Genomic DNA, 23,784 nt, shown 5'->3' on the forward strand with positions numbered 1-23,784 from the left:
TTCAGTGACTAAATTTTGTATTTTTATTTTTTAGGGATATATTTGTGAACGAATTATACATCTAGAGACAAAAGTAACTATTTATCCTAAAAATTTCATTTTTCATCTTTTTTTTTTATTTTGAAAATCAAATTGATTATAATATTATTTTGATCAATAATCAATTAATGTGTTCTTAGTAACGCCAGGGTTGAGATATAGATAAATATAATTAATTATCCTTACCTTGTAATCAATTTAATGTGAACCTCTATTTTTGTAAAACATTTCAAAGACCAAGTAATCACATATACTAAGTGTAAATTTATTATTGTCGAGACCGGGTATTTTTCAAAAACCAAGTAGAAGTCAAATAATCGATTAAAATATTTCATAATTGATTTTGTAGAAAATGACCCTTTTCTAGAAACTAAAGTTAGGACAGTAATCGATTAATTTATTACGTAGTTGGTTACTCTGCATCCAACCTACATTTTAAATACAGTATCGTACTTCCAACAATTTAAGACAACTTCAAACAATCTTTTCAAACCACCATCATACCAACTATATTTTATGTTAGTCCTACTAAATAAGGAAATCCAAATGATTTAATAAAATTCACAATTGATTCATGTGAGTTTAATGATTGATTTTTAATGAATAAAAATATATAATCAATAGTATTCATAGTGTGGAATTTAATCTACTAAAATTGGTGCATGCAAGAGACACAGTCTTTGCCCATATTTTTACTACAAAAATACAGCAAAATTATCCCGTCACACCTTATTGCTCTTTTAACCCCTCCCCAATAGGAGACAACTTAGACATAGTAGCATAGATGTTTTTACTGTTCTCTAATTAGAATTGATTATCTCATAATTGCATGATCCTTCAATGCAGATTCTGCACTTCCTTGTCCGAAAAAAAGTGTTTTCCTCCTATAAAACTAATTGTACCAAAACCAACCTTTGCTATGGTCCACATAACTTGTATGCAAGACCCAAATCTGCTGTCATATAGCTATATCCCACAATTAGAGTGATTTAAAAAACCAACATTCAATTTAATCATTCTAATTAAAACAAGCATCACAAGGACCAGGTGCTAAGTTGCCAAGGACTAGTTGAGTTTTAAGAATACTTGAATACCTGCATCTCCAAGAAAACCACACACTAAGCACGGAAGACCCAGTAAATTATACATCAGGAAGGGAAGGGTTTCCTTCCAAATAATTATTCAAATAACATTCGGAACCAATTATTTAAATGACATAATTACATTGAGTTTCAAAGTATAGTCGTATATACTAATGTCTCCTGAAGCCATCAATGTAGAAGCTATCAAGGCGCAGGAACGAAGTCAGGAGTAAAAACAACTGGAAGCTATCAATGTCTCAGCTATTTCCTGTGATCAACAGAACATATGTTGATGCTGCAGGGTTTGCATGACACGGCAGCATTGCTGGAGACCCATGGCTTTGTCTCTTTATTCTATCATGAGCTGGGTGTTTGATTCTCTGCTAGCAAAATATAAAGTATAGTATAAGGCATACAAGGCAAAAAACATTTATTGGATAGTCATCATTATCCAGGTACGAGTTTCATTCTCTTGCTCCTTACAATATTTTATTTTTATTTTTGAGACGGTTGATGTATTTGGACACATCAAGCAGTGGGTTGTTTGCTGAACCATCTGGTTATATTAATTTCTTGGAAATTAATATGACCATAATTTATTCAAAAAAGAAAAAGGTAATATGGAAGACAGGAAACCCAAATGTTCCATATGGATATCTAAATTGTGCTTGGTTAAGTAGGAGGAGAGTGAGATGCGGGAAAATAAAGAAGAGATTGAGGATGGCAAGTCTCTAGGCTACAGGCAACATAAGGCACTTGACAAGTATATTACTCAGTTTAGGGTTCAAATCCAGCAAAAATGCAGCACATACCAGGGGGTAGCGACTGTTTATTAAAAACACAGGACTCTGCTAAGTGGTAACACAATGTTTAGAGTCTGACACCTGCCCGGTGCTGGAAGTGCCTCTTTACTTGTTTTCACCACCCATCGATACTGCCTACATGTCCTAATATGGGTGCGGTTGGAAGATCTTATTTACAACTTATTTGGACTGACAACATATAAAAACAAGAATATTTTAGCATGAATACACTACCTAATCAGTTATATGTGACAAGAATACCAAAGAGAACTAGGATTTCTATTTTGTCAACCAAAGTACTAGAGTACACACCTCCAAATTGATGTTCCAACCGAGCCACAATGTGTTTTCCATAAGTGTATTTCTTCAAAGCATGAGCATGGATTCTTACGTGAGAAAGCAACATTGCTCGCTGATTTTCAGAACAGATATCAATGACCTTCTGGACCACATAATTCGCAAATTGATCTTTCATCATTGTCTACAATGAAAATCAAAATACAATTACATGGCAACTTAGCATTGTTCATGCTACATTTAATGCTCAAGAAATTTCAACCTTTGTGATAATTTAGAACCTAGAAGACCTCAATATCAAGTAAGATGGGGTGTTTGGATACTTTGAAAAACAGCTATCTGAGTACAATAAGGCTGGTTTTTAGATTAGGGTGTTCGGTTATCAAAACTTATTTGACTATGCATCAACTAAATGCTATCCATTTAGTAATAAATAATACAGCAGAAAAGTACGGTTAAACTTCAAAGAAAATATGAGTACATAATATGCATTTGTATAAAAGATCAATTAGAGTGTAATTTGCCTTCCTAATTTTAAACTTACCAATAAATTATCACATTGGTCATCATGCCCAAATATCTCTGCAACTAGCAACTCCCGTTCAGTGGCATCACCATACTCCAAACATTTTTCTACCACATTTGAAGCAAATTTATGCTGGCTTAATTGAACAATATGTCCTGACAACTTGCTGAGAATTTGGCTCCTTTCCTGAGGCTTTCCTCTCTCCAAGACATGCTGCGATGACATAAGGAAATCACTATAGCTTAAGAAATTGAACAAAATTGACATATAAATGGGCAGCAAAACACAAACACAAATATTGAGTCCAAAATAGCTAATGTTAACCATTTGAACTCCAGAATTAATCAACATCAATTCAAGAATTCTTAAGCAATTCTTTACAGCGATATTATGTTGACCTCTCATGAGATTATTGTTAATTACACTTGCACTCTTTTTGATAGGAAAGTAACATCAACTTCCCTTGCTTTACTATTGTTAAGGGCTATGTAGTCAAATGCGTGTGCCACAGCCGCTACTGCAGCCCTTGAGCGAGACGATCATCAGTACCCCTGTTGCAGAGCAGTCTAAAGGAGTGGGGGTCGCGGTTTCTTGACTGCAAATTTGACTTCAAAGGAAATTCCAAACATTCCCTCATTATTTCATCGTTAGTGAGGGGTATTTTGGGTTTTTATGCTTTATTTTTGTTTGGGTTTTTGGCTTCTGAAAACAGAAGCTCTTTGAACATGAGAGAACACGAACCAGCACTGCATTGTGCCCTAAGGGCTAAGAGAACCTGTGCACCCTTCTCTTTGTTCTCTGGTGACCAGCGACCTTTGTTCTCTGACAACCTTTGTTCTTCACTGATCAATGACTGGCGACCCTTGTTTGATGTTTCTCCTTCTGTCATTCTTTCCCAGTTTCTGTTTGCTTCTTTTCTCTTATTTTCCTTTCTTTTCTTTTTCAATTTTTTTCTTCTCTTATTATTATTATCATCATCATCATCATCATTCTGCTATTCGTTTTTTTTTTCTCTTGTTCTTTTTTTCTTCTTTTCTCATTGCTTGCTGACAGCAGCAATATTTTTATTAATGATGATTAGTGCATGAATTTTGAGATATTTTTCTGTTTTTGAGTGCTTATATGTATATATTATATTAATATATTAATTATTGAACATCTATTAAAAATATTAGAATAGCTGTCATCCCACTATCCATTATCCCACTTTAAGGGTCGGCCGCTTCGCGTCGTGATGGCAGCATTGACAACTATGGTTAAGGATGCTATGTAATTTCTTTAAAAACCACAAGTGTAAGCATGTACGAATCATATATAATGTACGAAAGGTAGCTGTAGTTTTTCAATTAAAAATAGGGTAAGCATAATTAGTGCAAATCTTGAAGGAGGTCGATGTAATTAGCCCATTTTGTAATGTGAAATTCATTAACAAAAGTAAACGGAAGTAGAATAAAAAGGAACAAATAGAAATTGATCTATGTAGCACTTGCCGAGACTGTCACAAATCAAGCCATTTTACAGCAACGGCAAGACTATTAAAGATTTATCCATGGTGTGTGGTAGCTTGTAGCCACAAGCCTGGCTAATTCTGCAATGTAGCCGGTGTGCAGATTCTATAATTTATAACGTGTATGATGAAAGGACATCATGTGCATGTAAAACCTTCAACTTGTCACAGTTTCTTTTTACTATGAACCAATAACATCAGAAGCTAAAAATCAAATTATGGTAGTATAGGAGAGAATGATCACTAAGTACCTGTGTAACATAATTACCATACTGGTCCTGAGCAAGAGCACAAACTGACTCTAAGATTTCATCTACAATAAACTGGCATTGACTCTCGTCCATGCAATGTTCTAGAACTCTCTATAAGAAATATCATTATAGGGATTAAATGCATGACCAAAAAAATGAAAATGTTTTAGAAAGAAAGGGAATGCAATAAGTTTACCTGTATGACTCGGCATCCATAGGGATGCATTGATAGAGTAGCAACTTGACCACGAAATGCAGATAGTATAAAGCTAATCTTTTTGGTTTGAATAGATTCAATGCACTTTTGAATAACATGGTTACCATTTTGATCACGAACACATCTCATAACATTTCCATCTAGCTCATGAACAAGCTGAGCTTTCTGTTCAAGCTCAATAACCTCAAGTGCCTGCATGGACATAAAATGAATAGATAACATATTTTCTAATAGTTGAAAAACATGTTCAAAGCTTGGAGGAAATAGATATGCTTCAAATTTCTTGTGCAGCTGGAAAGTAAATAAAACTGAGTACCAAATTAACCAGGTAAACAAACTTGACCACAATATGCGCACTATACAATAACCAAGCCTTTTCCCACTAAGTGGAATTGGCTACATAAATCAAATGATGCCAAAATGTTCCAAGTGAATGACGACTATTGACCATAATAGTCAATCCAAAATGTCAAAGCAGATCAGCCAACCCCAAAGACCCAAATCCGTTGCAGAGAGATAGTAGGTGGCAGGCGGCAACTATTCTAAAGTTTTGATATGCACATTATATAATTCAATCTACACACATAAATGCTCAACAATTAAAAAAATGAAATTTAAAAAAAAATTAAAGGGCAGAAGAGAACACACAACAGAGAAAGATGAAAGACCTTTAACCTGTTTCATGTGCTAACCAAATCAAGGTATCTATGACACAATCTAAACACACTGGATTTGTAATTACTTGGGGACTATAGTGTGGCTATGGAAGAAAGGTAGAATTAGAAAATAAGCAACTAGTTACAGAATGCAACCCAGGTTATAAGTTTACCACAAGATGCTGGTGGGTGCAGAAAAGGCAAACCTAGTTAGACAACCCATTTTAAGAACATAATTTGTTAGGATTTGGATGTGCACAAAGCATTAATAAATCTCAATTCTAAATGCTAACCATGTTAGGATTTGGATGATTCAATGACAGAAACAAAGCCACAGTGACAAAAATCCATAATCAAAACATCCACACAGATTTCAATAGCTGTGGCCTGTCAAGCATACCAATGATATAAATGTATACTAATGTCCAAAGCTATGTTAATCATTATAAATTATAGATTATATACCTTTTGGATTACACGACAGCCATACATCTGCAAACTCAAAGGCAGTATCTGGCCAACAAGTCGATCTGCAAGTTCCCTCCTCTGCTCCGAGCTTCCATACTCAAAAAACTAAGCACGTGTGATGGGACAAAATTAGACCAGAGCCATAAGAACAACTCTTAAGGTTAATGACAATATACATCACTTAAAAAACACACCTTCTGTATTACGTAGTTACCAAATACATCAGTCATTAATTTAGAAGCATGTGGAAGAACCTCTTTAAACACCAATGCCTTCTCTTCGCCACTACAACTTTCCAACTTCTGCTGTATAAATCGACTTCCATGCTGATCAGAGCTGGAGTTAAAAATCACATGTAATTATCTAAGCCATGAAACTGATCAATTAGATAGCTGGAAAGACAATTGAAAAGGTTACTTACCTAAATTCAACAATATGTCCAATAATATCGGATAGCTCAAATCTTCGACCTTTGCCAGATTTTAAGTCTTCAAGAAAATTAACCATTTTGGGGTCATGAGCACTGTCAAAAGATCTATGACCTTGCCATCCAGATATTACGCCTCCATTTCTTCCAGAAGCAGGGGAAAGTTTTATTTCATTCCTAACTCCTGGAAGGCCAGGACTTCCTTCTGGGTATCCTGATAAAACTGGACTAGGAAGTGGTGAACTCGGATACTGCATTACAAAACCCATGTTTGGCATGTGTCCAAAATAACTAGGAATCGATACTCCACCTCTTCTTGAGTTCATATTAGCAGAAGTTCTCTGATCAGTTAATTTTTTATCATCCAAATAAGCACCAGTACTGGACCTTTTTTGCGAATCATAAGGACTAATTTGGCTAACACCACTTGCTCTAGGTGCCAGTGGATCAAAATGACCAGAAATACCATATCCTTCCACAAAAGGTTGCTGATGATATTGCATGTACATAGGATCACCAAAAGAAGGCTGCGGAGGAAATCCAAATTGCCCAAGGTACTTGTTTGTCTGTACCATCTCAGCTCCATGCGAAATGTTTCCCCCAATTGAAACCCCCGGTGTTAGTGGAGTATAATTGGAACTAGTAGCTCCATCAACGACAAGAGGTAGAACACCATGAGGAGGGTATGCAGTATATGGAGGAAAAGCTGTGGGATTTACAGTGTATCCACCAACATATTGTGGAGTATATATACCTGACGCCTCCATATTAGTGTAAAATGGATTGGCTGAGGACATATAAGCAGCTGCTGTGGCATATAGGGGAGGTGTAAAACCAGATGACTGCAGTAGTGGCTGGACATTGGAGAACTTGCTGGAATTAAAAGGAAATTGTTCCCTACCAACGTACACAGAATTTAAATTTTGAGAATTGGCACTAGGAACATCATATGGATTGTTTTGTTGCTGGAATCCCGGGTGTCGCATCAAATTGTTCTGGTAGCTTGCCTTCCATTTTTCTTCGTAACTCAGACTTTCTGAATTTGGTACATTAGATACACCAAGAGCCTTTAGTTGAGACTCAACAGTTGCAATGTCACTAACACCAATGCTGCCAGTGGATTCAAGAGATGATGAGCTTGCAACTGGGGCATGGGTATCGACACTTGATGACACCCTTATGTCATCTGCACCTATAGTAGGTTTACCAGCCTTTATTGTAGTAACAGGGGGGCCATGAGAAGAACTAGAACCAGCTTCTAAATCAATCGGTTTATCCACTAGTCCGTGACTTACAGAAAGAGACTTATTATATACAGGTGACATGGTGCGAGGAAAATCTTCCTGAAAGTTTGAGTATTGAACAAAAATAAATATGATTCACAATATAAATTTATTCAGGAGGTAAAAAATAGTCAAATACTTAACAACTCGTAAAAAAATAGAAAAAGAAAATACCATAATTGTGATTACTACCCACTGCAGTAAGCAAAAGGCAAAATTAAACTAGAGAAAATAAATGGACAAAACATATGATAAACATACAATTTCACATGAAAGAAAATGTAAGAGACTTAAAAATGTATTTTACATGCAGAAAACTGAACGTATTTCACAAAATTGAGAAGTTAATGTCAATATAATCACCTGAATTAAGTCAACCATATTTTTGTGCTGAGATGCCAATGAAGCTGCATCAGGACTACGCCAAATTCCACTTGCCTTAACTAATTCATGATCATATGGCTGTTGGGGTGAATCATCTTCAGACTCCTCCTTGTGCGTGGAAAGAGTCCTTTGAGGCAAATGTAAAGAACTTTTACCACTATCATCCGTAGTAGACATTCTCCAATTATTTCTAAAACTGATAATATGACGTCCTAGATGGCGATTTTCCCAGGATGTAAGCGGGGGAGGAAGTCTAGGGTTTAGGTTGACATTGGAATTGTAATATGCCAAATAAGCTGGATCAGCTCGCAATTGTTCTTCAGACTCACAATTTTGCATAGCGCTGCTTAGGTTGGCAAAGCTTGCATTCTGGGTGGTGTTATGCTGGGGTAAAAGGTTTTCTATGGCCAGAAATGAGCCTTCAATGCTGGGAGGTGCACTGCCACTGCGATTGGGTGCCACATCCTTTCCACCACCCTGGTACCTATGGCCCTTCAGAAGTATACCCAAATCCTCTGTTGCCATGTTACGAGACAGTGAACCAAAAGCTGCAGCTTCCTTATGAGACGGCCATTTACCACCAGCTTCTGAGATTCTAATTGGACTCTCAGTTGCCATACTACAGAAAGATTATCTGTCCCCTTCTTCTGTAATGAAAATCACAAAAATAACATTGTCTCCTAAAGACCACCCAAAATTGTCAAGTCAGTATAAACTCCTAAAGAGAAATACAACTTAACACCATTGCTAAATTACACCACAAAAGTAAACCAGTTTAGTAAAACAAACAATAGCTCCAATCAATTAATACAGCGAGTAAAAACTCAATTAACGCATGTAATCCAAATTTCCACATGAATTTGCAGGAGCATTGCGTAAAAACTCAATTTCGCCGAGGCCACATACCAATTAACACAAACCAAATAACAACAACCATATCTTGTCGCTTAAATGCATGACACCACACTGAATAGGAACTTCAACTTTGATGCCAGCAATCCATGCACAACAACCATTTAATGAAACCATAAATTACTCAAACACCTAATCCGTCATTAAAATATCATCAAGAGCAACCTATTCAATCAAAGAAGAAAATGAAAAATCAAATATTCATTAAAAAAATTCTAAACAAAAAAACAAGCTTTGGTTTACTGGTCAAAACAAAGACGAATTATGAAATTTATCTCGTTGACCAAACAAGCGCGAACTCGTACACAGTTCTGCAACCAACCACGATCATCAATTCATTCATCACCATAACACGAACGAAAAGAAGGTGAATTCCATGCAACACACACAATTACAGAGAAAGAAAAAAAGAAGCGTTGGAATCAAAAGCGAGAAAGAAAGTAGTTGAAGAAATAACAGAAAGAGAGAACCTGAGGTGGTGAAAATTCACTGTTTCAAAACCCTAATTCATCGCAGAGAGAGAAAGAGATGTTGACGGGTTTGAGTTTCGGGGTGTAACGTAAGAGTGCAGTGAGGAAGAGAAACGGGATTTTTTTTTTCCCTTAATTTTTTAAATTTAAATACTAAAAAGAGAGAGAAGAAACAAAAGCTGCGTGCGTTTCTTTTTTCTGTCTCTGCGAATGGATAAAAAAGAAGAAGAAAAAGCGCTAATTCCACACTCCTCCTTTTGCTATTTCATAGCTTCGGTCTCTGTCCTAAGAGGCCGAATAGGACAAACATGGAAACTCTACTAAATAATATCACTAATGCTGCCAATTATTGGTTTTAGGAAAACAATAAATAATTCCACCTTTCTACTAATTAGGAAGGTTTTATTCAAAGCATAATATTAATGACGATGGAAAAAATTTCCATGTTTTGTTGTGCATTGTCTCAAAAGATATTTATTAATTCTTCGATTGTTGTTTTCAAATAGTGTTGCGTATAAGGAATTCTTTAATGCTTATGAATGAGTAAAATAAGAAAAAAATATAATAATATATAAATTTAAATTAGTTGCTTTTAAAGAATATAAAATTAATTGTATATATTTTTTAAATAATTTAGATTTATATATTATTAAATATCATAAATTTTTATAGGTCAATTCAAATATTATTAAATATATTTTATAAAAAATATATTAATGATATTTGAATTGACATATTAAAAATTATTATTAAAATTATTTTTTATAATATAAGATTAATGTTAATATGTATACTTGACATTTAATTAATACATTGAATGAAATAATAAAATATTGTAAATTGAAAGCAATGTATTATGTATCATATATACATTTGATAATATACAGCGTATAATAATTATAAAAAAAACGTGATGCCAATTATTGCTTTAAGGAAAAAGAATAAATAATTCAAAATGCAAGTTTTTATTAAAAGTATAATATTAAAGAGAAGGAAAAAAATTCTATATGTTTTGTTGTGATTTATTAAAAAAGTATTAATTCTTTAATTGTTATTCTGAAATAGTATTGGGTACAGGAATGTTTCAATATTTTTGAATGAGTAAAATGGAAGTAGAAGGTTTTCATATTTGTTATAAGAAAAATCTATCATAAAAAATTCTTAACTATGTTAATATTTTAATACAATAATGTATACATAATACATTGTTTTCAGTTTACAATATTATATTATTGCATATATTTAAAACATTAACCAGAATTTATATATTAGTAAATATATTTTTTTATATCTCAAGTAAAATATTATTAAATATATTTGACTAAAAATAAATCTAATAATATTTGAACTGACATATGAAAAACTATTAAATTTAGAAATATATAAATAAATTTCAAAGAATATAAAATCAATTTTATATTTTTATGAAAATAATTTAGTATCAAATATAAATAATTTGTATATATCAATTCAAATGATATTAAATGAAAATAGTGTGTGAGTGTCATCAATTTTACATTTTCTAAAAATAAATTAAATCTGTGAAACTATAAAAAACACAATTTGTGAAAAATCTTTTTAATTTGATGCTACTATGCTGGCAACCAACCGAAAAAATGATAATTGAGGAGAAATTTTGAAGTTAACAACTGTTAAAAAAGGACTCAACTGAGTAGATGAGCGATTTTAAGTCGATTATTATTGAGAACATAATAAGGGAAAGAGATAAGGAGAGAGAGAGAAAATAAAGAAATTGAGGTATTTAAATCTTTTGAATATAGGGGGAACCAGCAAGTAAGTGGTTAACTGGTGGAGAAGTTTGTAAATATGGTTCTGAAGTTTGAAACCAGTGATCCATGGGAGGGTAAGTTTGTTATCAGTCGTTTGATATTTAGTATTTTAATTTTGACATTAATAGATTGGATTGTCATTCGATGGTGACGCATTAATGTAAGTTTTCCTGTTAAATTAAATAGAAATATGAGATGACGTGTTGAACAATTTGGGTGCTGAGTTGGGTCCAGACCCATTTATGATGATCCGTACTTTTTATTGAGTTGAAGCATAGTGAGCCTTTGGAGAGTATAGTGTTCGTGTTAAGCTTTGGCAATTGTGTATTGTGGTTTTCTTTTTTGGTGGCCCGTTTGTCCATTTATTTGGGCACTTGATAATAGTTATTAAATATTGTTTATAAAAAATTTAATGACATTGTTTTTTTTATAATTAACTGTGAGATGTACAAAAAAAGAGTTTAACCTAATGTCTGTAAAAGTTGAAAGAGTAAGTATTCAGGTATGAACCATAGCAAGATATTACTTATTGTATTACAAATTGACAATAAAACAAACATACATTTAATAGAAAATTGACTGGAACCTAATAAACCTAATTTAGTGACGAATGAGTATATTGTTTAATATATTGTAATAGAACATATGATAATAAGATAAAGTCTCATGGGATAAGAGAAACATAAACTCCTTAGATGATGGTAAAACATATTGTTGGATGTTAAACTCAAGTGTTATGAAGTTTCAATTAGAAAATACACTGAAATTCACTAAGAAAACATAAGTATAGAATGAAAGTGGTTGAAGACCGAAGGTAAATGTAGTGTTTAAGTTAATAAGATTATTTTGATCATATTGTTAAGAGTGATATTCAAATAACATTTTGTATGTGGAGGAAAAGGGGAGAACATAGGTACCTATTAAGTTATACACAAATTAATTTATGTTTAACACAAAATAAGAATCCAAATTGGATAGGTAGATAACACCTCTCGGAGGACTAAAGCACAACCAACTTTGATGTGCTGTCCATAGTTTTCATCCTCCATAACTTTATGATGAATGGTGTCACTTATTATCCACGTAGGATCCTGACACAATAAATTAGTTTTAAGTTGATTCTCAAATAACCACTAAGAAGCAAATGATCTTGGTAATACTTGCATTGTATACTTGTTTGATTGTTATATAATTGTTGGTATTATACTCCTTCAATGTTAGAAGAATATTTTTTGATTTCATAATTGACTTTGTCATATCAACAATAATAATCTTCTCATCCTTAGTCAATCGACCAACATATGGATGTCCAACTAATGATTTAATCAATTCATGATTGTGACTCCCACACATTAATTTCACTATCCATCCTTCGCCTCCTACCACTCGTTTTGCACGCAGCTTAAAGAGACACCCACATTTTCTACTGTCAGTAACGGTTCGTATTAAATCTTTCTTCCTGACCCTATATTGACCACTCATTTTATAACCAATTAAAACAGGTGAGGTCTTTCCTCTCTAATACCAGTATTTGTGTTGATCTCGTAATCATTGCCACAAAACCAATATCATAAAGCAACAGATTAAACTCAATGCAAAACATCATCATGGGTAGCAAACACCTATAATGCAATTCATACATGTTTAGTCTTCAAGAGACATTTATTTACTTCAACAACAAAAAATCATATTAATACTTGAGAAGTATTGAAGGTATCAAAACAATCAACGTGTTGATGCACGCCAGGTTTCTCTTCATTTTCTTCATTCATATCAACTTCTTCAGATATTACGCTGTCATGCATCCATTGATCTTTATCCATTTTAACAAAACATTGAAAAAAATTCAATAACAAAAAAACGATCCCTAACCACACCATACATTTAAGGACTTAAAAAAACATTCAAAATAAAATAAAATTTTAAATTATTTTAAAATAAATATCACTTTCAAATTATAAAAACTAAAAGGTACAAATGAATTAAGAAACTATACATATTTAAAAAGATTTCAAATAATAATACTAATTAGTTTTAAAAAACAATAAAACAAATTTTTAAAAAAAGTTAAAAAAAATAGAACTTATGGATTGATAATCCTAAGAACCATATAGATTGACAATCCGTAAGGTTCTTATGGATTAGAAATTTGTAAGGTTCTTACAGATTGATAATCAATACCTTACCTCCACCGTTAACAACCACACCAACCACCAACATAACCATCACTTGTAGACGAACCACCATAACACTTGTACCCTCGACTAATGTTGACACAACAATGAAGGACCTCTCCTCTCACGAGAATGAATGAATGCGAAGAAAGCAACATAATGAATGACTGAAGAAGGAAAAAGGAAGAAGAAGAAATAATCAGGGGTATTTCTGGAATTTCAAAAATATGCTGGGTGCACAAAGCAAAAGCCTGAAAAGATAGACCTAAACTCGGATGCAAATTGTACGGATCCAGTATGGCCTGGTCCATTCACCCAAACAAGGAAGCCTCGTTCTCAAGCCATAGTCCGTAGTATCCTAAACCCTGGTTTGGTTCCAACTTCCAACGTCTTGTTTCTTGTAGGCTTGTAGCGAACAAACCTTCCCCTTATTCCTTGTTCAGTTTTGAGTTGACCCATCACAGTTTTCTTCGTCTTCTTCTTCTTCTTGTGCATGGCAACTGAACCGAATGAGAGTACACAAAGGAACACCCTTGTCGTTAGAAAGCCATGTTTTGGCCTCCCAACGGGTTGCCCTCAATGCTTATCTGCTTACATTTTTCTCAAGCTCTCTCAATTTCCCTTCAACTTGGACTACCACCCTAACTACCCTGATTCTGGTATCCCTCATTCTTCATCTCTTTTATGCTAGAAAAGAAAATTTGGTTATTTATTTACATAAGAATAATAGCCCCTTTATTTATTTTTCTTCGAAGTTTTGGCCTTTTAACCATTTAATTGTGTTTGAGGCTTCTGGGTGGGTAATCTTACTTACATTCATACCCCATTTGATGAAGTTTCTTTCTTTTTACTATTTTTGTTCTTTTTTCGCATATGGGTATTTGAATATGTTTGATTTTATGTTTTTAATTACTTTTATTTTTGGCTGTGTTTTGTGGTGTTTAGATCAGATTCCTTACTTTGAGGTTGGTGATTCTGTGACATATAATAATGAGAAGGAGGGTATCATTGAGTGCTTGAAAAGGAATGTGGATGATGATTTAGATACTGGGGTTTCTTCTCTCCCTGATTGGATAACAACCAAAGTGATGCTCACCACTTGGCTTGCTGATGCACTTGAGTATGAACTGTGGGTGGGATGTGACGGTTCCTCTGCTTATAACATCTATTATTCTGATCTTCCCTGGCCTATAGGTAAGATCCTCTTTTGGAAGAAAGCTTATTGGGTAAACCAGAAACATGGGATAAGTAAAGACAATGCTGAAGTAAAGGAAGAAGAGGTTAGTTACTTAGTTTCTCTTGATACTTGCTCTGATGACACTTGAGAGAGAATTCTATGTACTGTTCCATTGTAGGATTTATTTTTATTAGCTTCTTTCCTTTCATATATAGGGAGCTTATCAAGTGAGAGTATGAGAGGTAAGAGCTAATTAAAACAATCTTGACCATCCATGTAGGTTGTTTGGCACTATGGCCAAGATTGTTTTAATTAGCATCCATTTGAATTATACAGTTAGGATCCGCTCCCCTCACCTCTCGCTCTGACTAATATGCTCCCCTTATACATACATTCAATGTGATTTTGGTAATCATATGTAGCTGTTTTTGATCAACAGATTTATGGGAGAGCAAACTCTGCATATGATGCTCTGTCGACTTGGTTAGGGGAACAAAACTTCCTCTTTGAAAACAGGTGAGTCAGCTAGCCATGCTATTTATCAAATTATACGTTGTTAGAGCAATATGTGCTACCATTTTGGGTTCTTTTCATGTTGAGATCAAGTTTTGACTTTGAACTCCTGGTAATGTATTCACATGCTTTATTGTGTTTATGCAGGCCATCAAGCTTGGATGCTATTTTTCTTGCGCATGCATTAGTTGTTCTTCAAGCTTTACCTGTGAGTTATATTATTAATATCAATCATGCCATGATTCTGACATATAATTCTTTAAAGATAGTATGAAAACTCTAGCGACTAATGTGGTGTCTACTTGGGTGAGAAATCCCCGATCAATAAGTATTGGACAAAGAATCTATGTTGCAACTGATTTTATGACTCACTCTCCAAATTTACGCCCCTGCAACATTGCTAACTTGCTTCTTTCTGAGCTTATCTTCCGTATGCACCTACTTACTCCTACTTAATGAAAACCCCTTAATTTTAAAGCTTTTCTCCATATCTCAACTTTATAATTTGCTCCTTCTTTAACTTTATAATTTCCAACCCTTAATTTTCTCCATATCTACTGTATATGTATTGGACGAAGAGTTTGGAAACCTAATTTTGACATGTAATGAATACAATTGTTTAGTTATTCTGAAGGAATTAATGTTAAAGAAGATCTTATTTAAAAAGGGACCTAGTGCACGAGGCTTGCAAGTCCTACCTAGTGGGATCAGGGAGGAATGGGGATTTGATATATGCAGCCTTACCCCTGGAAGCCAAGAGGCTGTTTACAAAATGGGAACCCATGGCATTCAGTTCACAAGGCAGCAACCTTACCATTGCACCAAGGCTTGCCCTCAATTATATGTTATCTAAATCTAAAAAAACACTAATTCTGGAAACAGTTGAAGACTGGGCATAAACTGTCAGTTTGCCTGCCAACTTCAATTTTACCATTCTTTGCTTGATGTTATTATTATATGTTAGACTGGAGATGTAATATTTTTTTAGGCTGCAATCAGCTCTATTTGGAAGTTTTTGGATGTGAATACTTGTCTTTGGTATAAGAAATGTAAGAAAAATTATAAAAAGAGCTGTTGTGAACAAAGCAGTGCAAATGGGAGATTGATAATTTGTGATTCATTGTTTCCTTTGTGTTGGTAAATGTTATTCTTGAAGCATAACCAGATACTGGGAAATACTCTTGAATGAGGAAACTTGTGCAATTAATGCTGCCTCAAAAGTGTTGTAATCCTTTGTACTTTAGTTGTTTTTACATTGTTCTACCCTTGAGATTCTTGACTTCTCCACTTAATGAACATTATAGATTATATGTTTTATCTTTTTTATTTTTGCTCCTGAGCTAAGTGCTATTTGTGTAACTGGCTAGCAGCAATTGTTTACTAGAAGCACTGGGAATTAGATTTTTGAGGCAAAATTTTTAACTTCTGTTCCTGCATTTATGTACTACCAGGAATCATCAATTTTGCAGACCAGTTTTTTGGAACATGCCAATTTAGTGAGATATGTGCAACGATGTAAGACAGAACTTATAGAAGCTGGCACTTCTGCTTCCAATGGTCCAGATTTTCATGCAGATCCATCTTCATCTGCTTCTAGAGGCCGTTCAACTTCCAGTAAGATATTTTTAGGATTTATTTGATGGATTTCTTTGACAAGTGTAACCAGTGCATATATCTTTTCCTTTACCTTTTACTTCAAATAACTTCCACAGAACTCCTCTCTCTCTCTGAATTGCTTGTAGTAATGATTTTATTAGAAAAAGTGTCTTGAAATATGCTGGCTTGATATTTTAGCAATAGGATAGTACCATTCCTATAACTACAATAGGGTAGTATGGACCGGAAGATTCGGGAATGTGTAGGTTTCCAGTTGCCAAGTGTTATAGGAACGAGTTTAGTATTGTTTCAACTCTTGATGTGGAATTTCATGATAATTAGTTTCCATACTTGTGGAAGGAACAAATTAAACAAGCTATGAACATAATGAATGATTCTAGGTTTGTGATCTTGTTCTCTGATCATGTGCTTTGCATCATAAGCTTATTCCAGTAGATAAGGTCAACTACATGGATTCCACAACACCATTGAGCTTGTTAAAAGCCAAAGTCTCCTGGATATTCACTATGAGATCCCTTTTAATTTCCTCTAATATATTTTTTGGTCTTCCTTCTACCCCTTTTTACATTGCTAAAACATACAAACTACTTTCCTCATTGTTCCCTCTTGTGGCCTTTTTTGTACATGTCCAAATCCAAACCACCTTAATCGATTTTCTATAATTTTTTCCTCAATAAGTGCCACACCAATTTCTCCTCTATACAATCATTTTGTATTCTTTCCTTTATTGTGGGACCACATGTCCTTTTTAACATTTATTTTTGTTATTCCCACTTTTGCCTATCCCTTTAAAGCTCAATATTAACTACCATAGAGTATAGCTGGTCATATTGCTGTATAATGAAACTTTCCTTTTAGCTTGACAGGTATTTTGCAGTCACAACTCACAAACATACATTTAGGGATAATCTTTTGTATGTCCCTGGTAAGCACATAAAAGACTAGACTAAACAAGTAAAAACTCAAGGTTGAACTCTAATGTGAACTTATCCTTATTGGAAAGTTCTTGGTCTTGCTTCCAGGAGTTCTCACACTAGTAGTTATTCCATTATACATTGGCTTGTATGGCTAGCGCCTTTCTTTTCCAAAGCCTTCTACAGCACTTAACACTTTATCATATGATTTTTTCAAGTCAGTAAAAACCATTTGTAAGCCTCTTTCTTTGCTTTGGTACCTTTTCATCAATCCCCATAGAAGGTAAATAACTTTTTATGTAGACCTTTTTGGTATAAATCTAAGCAGTTTCTCTGCTAGCCATATTCACCCTTCATAAGCTTTGCATCATAAAACATAAAAATAAATGTTCATGCTAGTTGCATTTGATTTGATGCTTTGAGTAGCCATGTAAGCTTTGTCCTGTGTTAACTGAATAAGAAAACATTATTCTATTCTATTTACATAGGAAAATGTGAGGTTTCATTTCAGAATGCTTACTACGAACTATGAAGTAGTTTGTATAAGTTTTAGTCGAATGCGCGTAAAGGCATGCCTAGGTGCTGAGGCAAGTTGCTAGAAGGGGTCAGCACCTCTTGATGGTTGAGGTGCACCTTTTTGTTTCAGGAATGGCATGCATCTAGCATTTTATTGGTAAATTTGAAAAATAAGTCCAGTCATCTAACTTGGTAATGGAGATACTAAAGGGCTAAAATACTCGGAAAATTAAAAATGGTAATTGTTTGTGTTTGGGAATGGGTTTTATAACTTGAACATTTGAACTTTTTATTTTACTATGAATGTTTATTATATTGTACTTGTTTACTTAGTTCATATTGAAATACAAAATACAAAATAGTCAGACAATTTACTGTTCATTCTTTATTTTGAGATTAACTCCTTGAATTAATTTGGTGTCTCCAAGGCACCGATACCCTCTAGTGCATTAAATTCATCTTTCACCTCTTTTTTCTATTTATGATGCTTTAGTTTTTGGAATAAAAACTATTTGTTCCACTGTTAATATATACTAGTTAATAGTTATGTGAAAAAAGTTTCATTTGCTATTTTAAGATCATATATTCTGTCATTGTTAATGTAGTTTGATTTGTCATTTTTTTCTTAGGTTCAAAGCCCAGGACTAAACCCAAAAGACAGCCTCCAACAAAGGAGGAGAAAACCTTTAAAAGAAGGGCTAAATATTTTGTGATAGCACAGCTAGTTGCTGTTGTTCTTTTCGTCAGTGTCATATCTGGATACAGAAATAATGCTGACGTGGAGTTAGACGATGACGATTTAGGCCATGAATGAAAATGAATTCATTTGTTTATCTTCTTCTCAATGACTAACCTAGACTGACCGCATGTGGAAGATGAACCTCCTTTTCTTGTGTATGATCCAAATTTAGAAGTACGGAAAATTACCATTCACATCAAATTTTCCTATCATAGGATCCATTTTGAAATTTTTTTAAGAGTAGTAGCTATATATTTTCATTGGAATATGGTGCAGGTTTCTGAGTTGTGGTAAATGAACCCTGATTTGAGAGGATCTATGGCTCTGTTAGCCTTGTACATGTATATTTTGGGAGGGATATTTTTACTATTATCTTGTGCATACTGTCAGATGGAGATGCCAGAGATATCAGCCCTTTTATGAGAGACAAGCCTACGAAGGATAAGTAAGAAATAAAATTAATTTGAAATGGATGTATTTCATTTTCATGTACCAAGAAAGATCACATTTAATTTCTTCACGATGATATTATTTTTTGTTTGATGCATGAACTAAGTCTCATTTTAGGAGAAAAGCACGGAAAGTTGAACAGGAAAGGATGTGCATATCTTTAAATTTTAGTAGATTATAATCACGATATATGCCAAATTAAACCAGTGGTCAATATATCTTTGATTTGTTTGATTTGTAGGAGTTTCATCTTATTTTAAAATCTCCCATTTGATAAAAGTATTGCTATTCTGTAACTGGGAAATGGTTGAATTTAGTTAGAATTATTATTTAATCAAGGTTGTTGGTTGCATAAGTTGGTGAGCTATTTAAGATTTAAACTTGCTAGCAATTTGTTTTCATAAAATCACGACGGAAAATGTGTCTTTAATTACTTACTGTGTTTGATTTTACTTTGAAAAATTGATTGAGTAAACATATGATTTTAGATAAATTTTTACAATGTTTGATTTTATATTAAAAAAGAGTTCAAAATTAATTTTAAATCTATAATTAATTTTGAGTTGAAGTAACTTTAAATAACTTTTAGGTTGGATAGAAAATTTTATCTTGAAATTTACTCTTAATTTGCTATTATAAAAATATTTAAACATCAATCACAATCACTTTATTTTATCATTATCATCCAAACACTTTAGCCAGGTACTCAAACAAAAAATTGGCTGATGCTAGGTACACCCAGCATTTTTTAAAATGTCAAAATTGCCCCTGTGCCTTCTTTCTCCTTTTAAAAGTTGTTTTATTTTTTAAAAATAGCACCAACCATTTTTGCGTAGTTCTTCTTCTTCGTCTTTTCTTTTCGGTGCACAATGCTTCGTCGTATTTTCTTCGTTTCCTTGCGATTGGTTAGATTCAATGAAGGTGAAGGTGCCGGTGTTCATTGTTGCGGTGGTTGGTTCGTTGTCGTCGGCATACGAGGTATGCATTTGTGTTGGGTATGCGTGAGGGTGGTCCGTAAGTCGTACAGATCAAGTTGATATGTAAGGTTGATATGGATCAAGTTGATCCGTATGTTGATTTTACTTCTATGGATCAACTTAATCCGTAAGCCTTTTACGGATCAACTTTATTCATAGAAGCCTTACGGATCAAGTTGATCTGTAAGACTATACGGATTTTGAAATTTTAACCTTTATTTAAGTTTATTTATTTTTTAATTATTACTTTGTTTGTATTGTCATTTTGCATTTTAATTGTTTACACGTGTAGAATAATATAGGGTTTTTGCATTTTACTAATGATGAGTTATTGTGACTGACAGTAAAAGATTAGGTGTATAATAGTGCAGTTACTAATCATGAGTTATTATGTATGATTTTGTATGTTATGTATAGTTCGGTTAGGTGTTGTATGTTGTGTTGAAATTTATGATTTATTGTTAAGATGAACGAATATCAATGGATGTATGACAGTATAATGTCTGAAGAAGTTAATATGGATTATCAAAATGAAGAAGAATGTGGTGTGAATGAACCACATGTTGATTGCTCGGATGCGTTCAATACTTCTCAGGTAATAATGTTCATGATAGTGAGTGATTTAATAAAATGAATGTGTTGTAAAAAACTGAAATTTTCTGGATTGCTTTGTAGGTGTTTGACAACCGAGATGATGTATTGCGGTGGGCTCGATCCGTTGCTCATGAAAACAGATTTGTGGCGGTGATTATAAGGTCTGACACAAACATTGGTAGTAGAGGAAGAACTTCGTTTATGTTAATTGGTTATGAAAAGAGTGGCTGTATAGGTGTAGGAAGAAAGAATTTGTTAGAAGAGATACTGAGAGTAGAAAATGTGGGTGTCCCTTCAAGCTTCGTGGCAAACCAGTGGTTGGAGGACAAGGCTGGATGGTGAAGTTGATGTTTGAGATTTATAATCATGAATTAGCCAAGTCATTAGTTGGACATCCATATGCTAAGCGATTGACTAAAGCTGAAAAGACACTTATTGCTCATATGACAAAGTCAATGGTCAAACCAAGAAACATTTTGCTAACTTTGAAGGAGCACAATGCCAATAGTTGTACGACCATCAAACAAATATACAATGCAAGAAGTGCGTACCGTTCTTCCATAAGAGGAAATGATACTGAAATGCAACATCTAAGGAAGCTTCTTGAGCATGATCAGTATATTCATTGGCACAAATTAAAGGATGAAGACATGGTTCGTGATATCTTTTGGTGTCACCTTGATGCAGTGAAGTTAGTCAATGCATGTAATTTGGTGTTTTTGATAGACCGTACCTACATAACAAACATGTACAGACTCTCACTGCTCGATTTTGTTGGGATGACACCAACTGGGATGACATTCTCTGCTGATTTTGCATATCTGGAGGGTGAATGTCTTAATAATGTGGTTTGGGCTTTAGAACGGTTCCGAGGTATATTTTTAAGACGTGATGTCCTCCTTGGAGTTATTGTGACTGACAGAGACCTAGCATTGATGAATGCAGTGAAAACTGTATTTTCTGAGTGTACAAATTTGTTGTGCAACTTTCACATAAACAATAATATGAAGGCCAAATGTAAATCATTAATTGGTCAAAGAATTGCTTGGGAGTATGTCATGGATGCCTGGGGAACTCTTGTTGATTGTCCTTCGGAGTAGTAGTTTGATGAGTGCCTGAAGAAGTTTGAAATGGTTTGTTCACCTTGGCCAATGTTTGTTAACTATGTCAAGGAAACATGGATAATCCCACACAAGAAAAAATTTGTTTCCGCCTGGACAAATAAAGTGATGCACTTAGGAAACACAACAACAAACAAGTATGAAATTGTTCAATTATTTCTATTAACATTGATGAATTGAGGGAATTCTATTGTTGTATATTTTTATTGTTATTTGTGTATTTGAAATGTAGGATTGAATCTGCTCACTGGGCTTTAAAAAGAGTGTTACATAATAGCCTTGGAGACTTATGCAGTGTCTGAGATCTCATGAACAACATGATGACGCTACAGCACACAAAAATTAAAGCATAATTTGAAACAAGTACACATGTCGTTGGACATGTCTTCAAAAAAACCTTATACAAGAGGTTTCTTGGATTGATTTCAAGGTATGCTTTAAATCAGATTGCTGCTGAATTTGAGCGTGTTCACTATGCTGGCAAGAATCCTTCCACTTGTGGTTGTGTCATGAGAAGCACGCACGGTCTTCCTTGTGCCTGTGAGTTATCCAAATATGTTGTTGGTTGGATCCCACTGAATTCAATCTATATGTTTTGGAGGAGACTCAGTTTTTCATACCAAGGGTTATTTGAGCCCAAAGTGAGCATCAAGGAAGAAATGGAAACAATATCCAAAAGATTTGAAGAACTTGATGTTTGTGGTAAGTTTACTCTGAAGACTAAACTTTGGGAAATTGCATACCCTTATCATAATTCGATGTGTCCTCCTCCAGCAAAGGTTAACACAAAAGGTGCACCAAAGAAACCGATGAACAGAAACTCAAGGTCAACAAAGTGCGATCCATCTTATTGGGAGTATGTAGATGCTTTTCATTCTATGCAAAATAGCAATTCGTCAGTGAGGCATAATGCATCATCTTCTGAGCAGCCCAATCCAAGAAGGATTATGCCTATGTTGGATCAATTTCAACCATTTATCCACGACTTCATTCATAACATTGTTGATGTCAAAGCTGATGAAAACTATGGATATCGGTCGGTTGCCGGTTTATTAGGTATGGGTGAAGACTCTTGGTCGGTGGTCCGCAACCATCTGCTTAAAGAACTTGACAAATTCTCAGAAGACTATATCAAGCTCTTTGGTGACACGAACAAATTTGAGGAATTAAGGATGTCACTACTTGTTGATGGGTTAACCAAGATATTTAATTTATGTTTTTGATTTTTAAGACTTAACTTTAAAATTAACTTTGATGTTTATATTTGTTTCATTCAGGTGACTTTGGATAAGTGGATGAATATAACCGACATGGGATATCTCATTGCATCAAGGTATAATGTAATCTTTGTATCCTTATCTCAACAACAAAGCATGACGTTCTTTCCTCTTAGAAGTCAACCACCGGCAGATTCTTTAGTGCATTGCATAATTTGTATCGGTCACGTCTATGACAATCATTTTGTTCAGGTACATTCTAGATATAAAGTGTTTTTTTTAATATTTACGCTACAATAAGTTGTGTACGATTGAGTTAATATTTTTTTTTGAATGTACGATAAGTTTATTTAAAAGACCGTTGTCCTTTACCGTCTGTAGCATTGTTATAGTCTAGAAATTGTCATCCTCAGGTGAAGCAGTGACTAACTCCATATATTAGTAGAATGCAACATTACAAAAGCTTCATGATGTTCAAAAGAGACTATGTTGACATAAATGATGATTGAACATATACCTTTTAATGACTGATCGTTTTGAATTTGAATCTCACATTAGAGTTATCTGTCTTTGTATATTTGTTCCGTTAACAAAAAATTTATTACTTAATTCTTGCGTTAAGAAAAAAATTAATTGGTGCAACTAAAATAAAGTATGCTTGTA

At 33.9% G+C, this 23,784-nt stretch overlaps 3 protein-coding genes across 6 annotated transcripts; 2 read left to right on the forward strand and 1 right to left on the reverse strand.

The window, feature by feature from the left end:
* Window positions 1-1,087: 1,087 nt before the first annotated feature.
* On the reverse strand, window positions 1,088-9,599 carry LOC114388325 (pumilio homolog 6, chloroplastic-like). 4 transcript variants are annotated; one of them, XR_003661482.1, is made up of 11 exons: window positions 9,323-9,599; window positions 7,920-8,620; window positions 6,268-7,616; window positions 6,041-6,182; window positions 5,844-5,951; window positions 4,702-4,914; window positions 4,506-4,616; window positions 2,766-2,960; window positions 2,237-2,405; window positions 1,934-2,113; window positions 1,088-1,501 (listed from the first exon to the last, which is right to left on the reverse strand). XR_003661482.1 is itself a non-coding variant. In XM_028348745.1 (10 exons), exons 2-10 carry the CDS (start codon window positions 8,556-8,558, stop codon window positions 1,479-1,481), a joined length of 2,949 nt encoding a protein of 982 aa, XP_028204546.1. In that variant the 5' UTR covers window positions 8,559-8,587; window positions 9,323-9,598; the 3' UTR covers window positions 1,091-1,478. The 4 variants fall into 4 exon arrangements, 3 of the variants coding, with proteins under 3 accessions (XP_028204546.1, XP_028204545.1, XP_028204547.1); XM_028348745.1 differs by lacking the exon at window positions 1,934-2,113 and having other exon boundaries at window positions 1,091-1,501; window positions 7,920-8,587; window positions 9,323-9,598; XM_028348744.1 differs by lacking the exon at window positions 1,934-2,113 and having other exon boundaries at window positions 1,091-1,501; window positions 9,323-9,597.
* A 4,028-nt stretch (window positions 9,600-13,627) lies between these two features.
* LOC114386718 (mitochondrial outer membrane import complex protein METAXIN-like) lies at window positions 13,628-19,358 on the forward strand. Its single transcript, XM_028346758.1, has 6 exons — window positions 13,628-13,945; window positions 14,232-14,566; window positions 14,903-14,979; window positions 15,124-15,184; window positions 16,428-16,590; window positions 18,653-19,358. Exons 1-6 carry the CDS (start codon window positions 13,780-13,782, stop codon window positions 18,835-18,837), a joined length of 987 nt encoding a protein of 328 aa, XP_028202559.1. The 5' UTR covers window positions 13,628-13,779; the 3' UTR covers window positions 18,838-19,358.
* Window positions 19,359-22,662: 3,304 nt separating this feature from the next.
* LOC114385852 lies at window positions 22,663-23,195 on the forward strand. The gene is made up of 2 exons (XM_028345912.1): window positions 22,663-23,047; window positions 23,182-23,195. Exons 1-2 carry the CDS (start codon window positions 22,663-22,665, stop codon window positions 23,193-23,195), a joined length of 399 nt encoding a protein of 132 aa, XP_028201713.1.
* The last annotated feature ends 589 nt before the right edge of the window (window positions 23,196-23,784 follow it).

Source organism: Glycine soja, chromosome 15 (genome assembly GCF_004193775.1).
Source record: "Glycine soja cultivar W05 chromosome 15, ASM419377v2, whole genome shotgun sequence".
Classification (NCBI taxonomy): Eukaryota; Viridiplantae; Streptophyta; class Magnoliopsida; order Fabales; family Fabaceae; genus Glycine; species Glycine soja.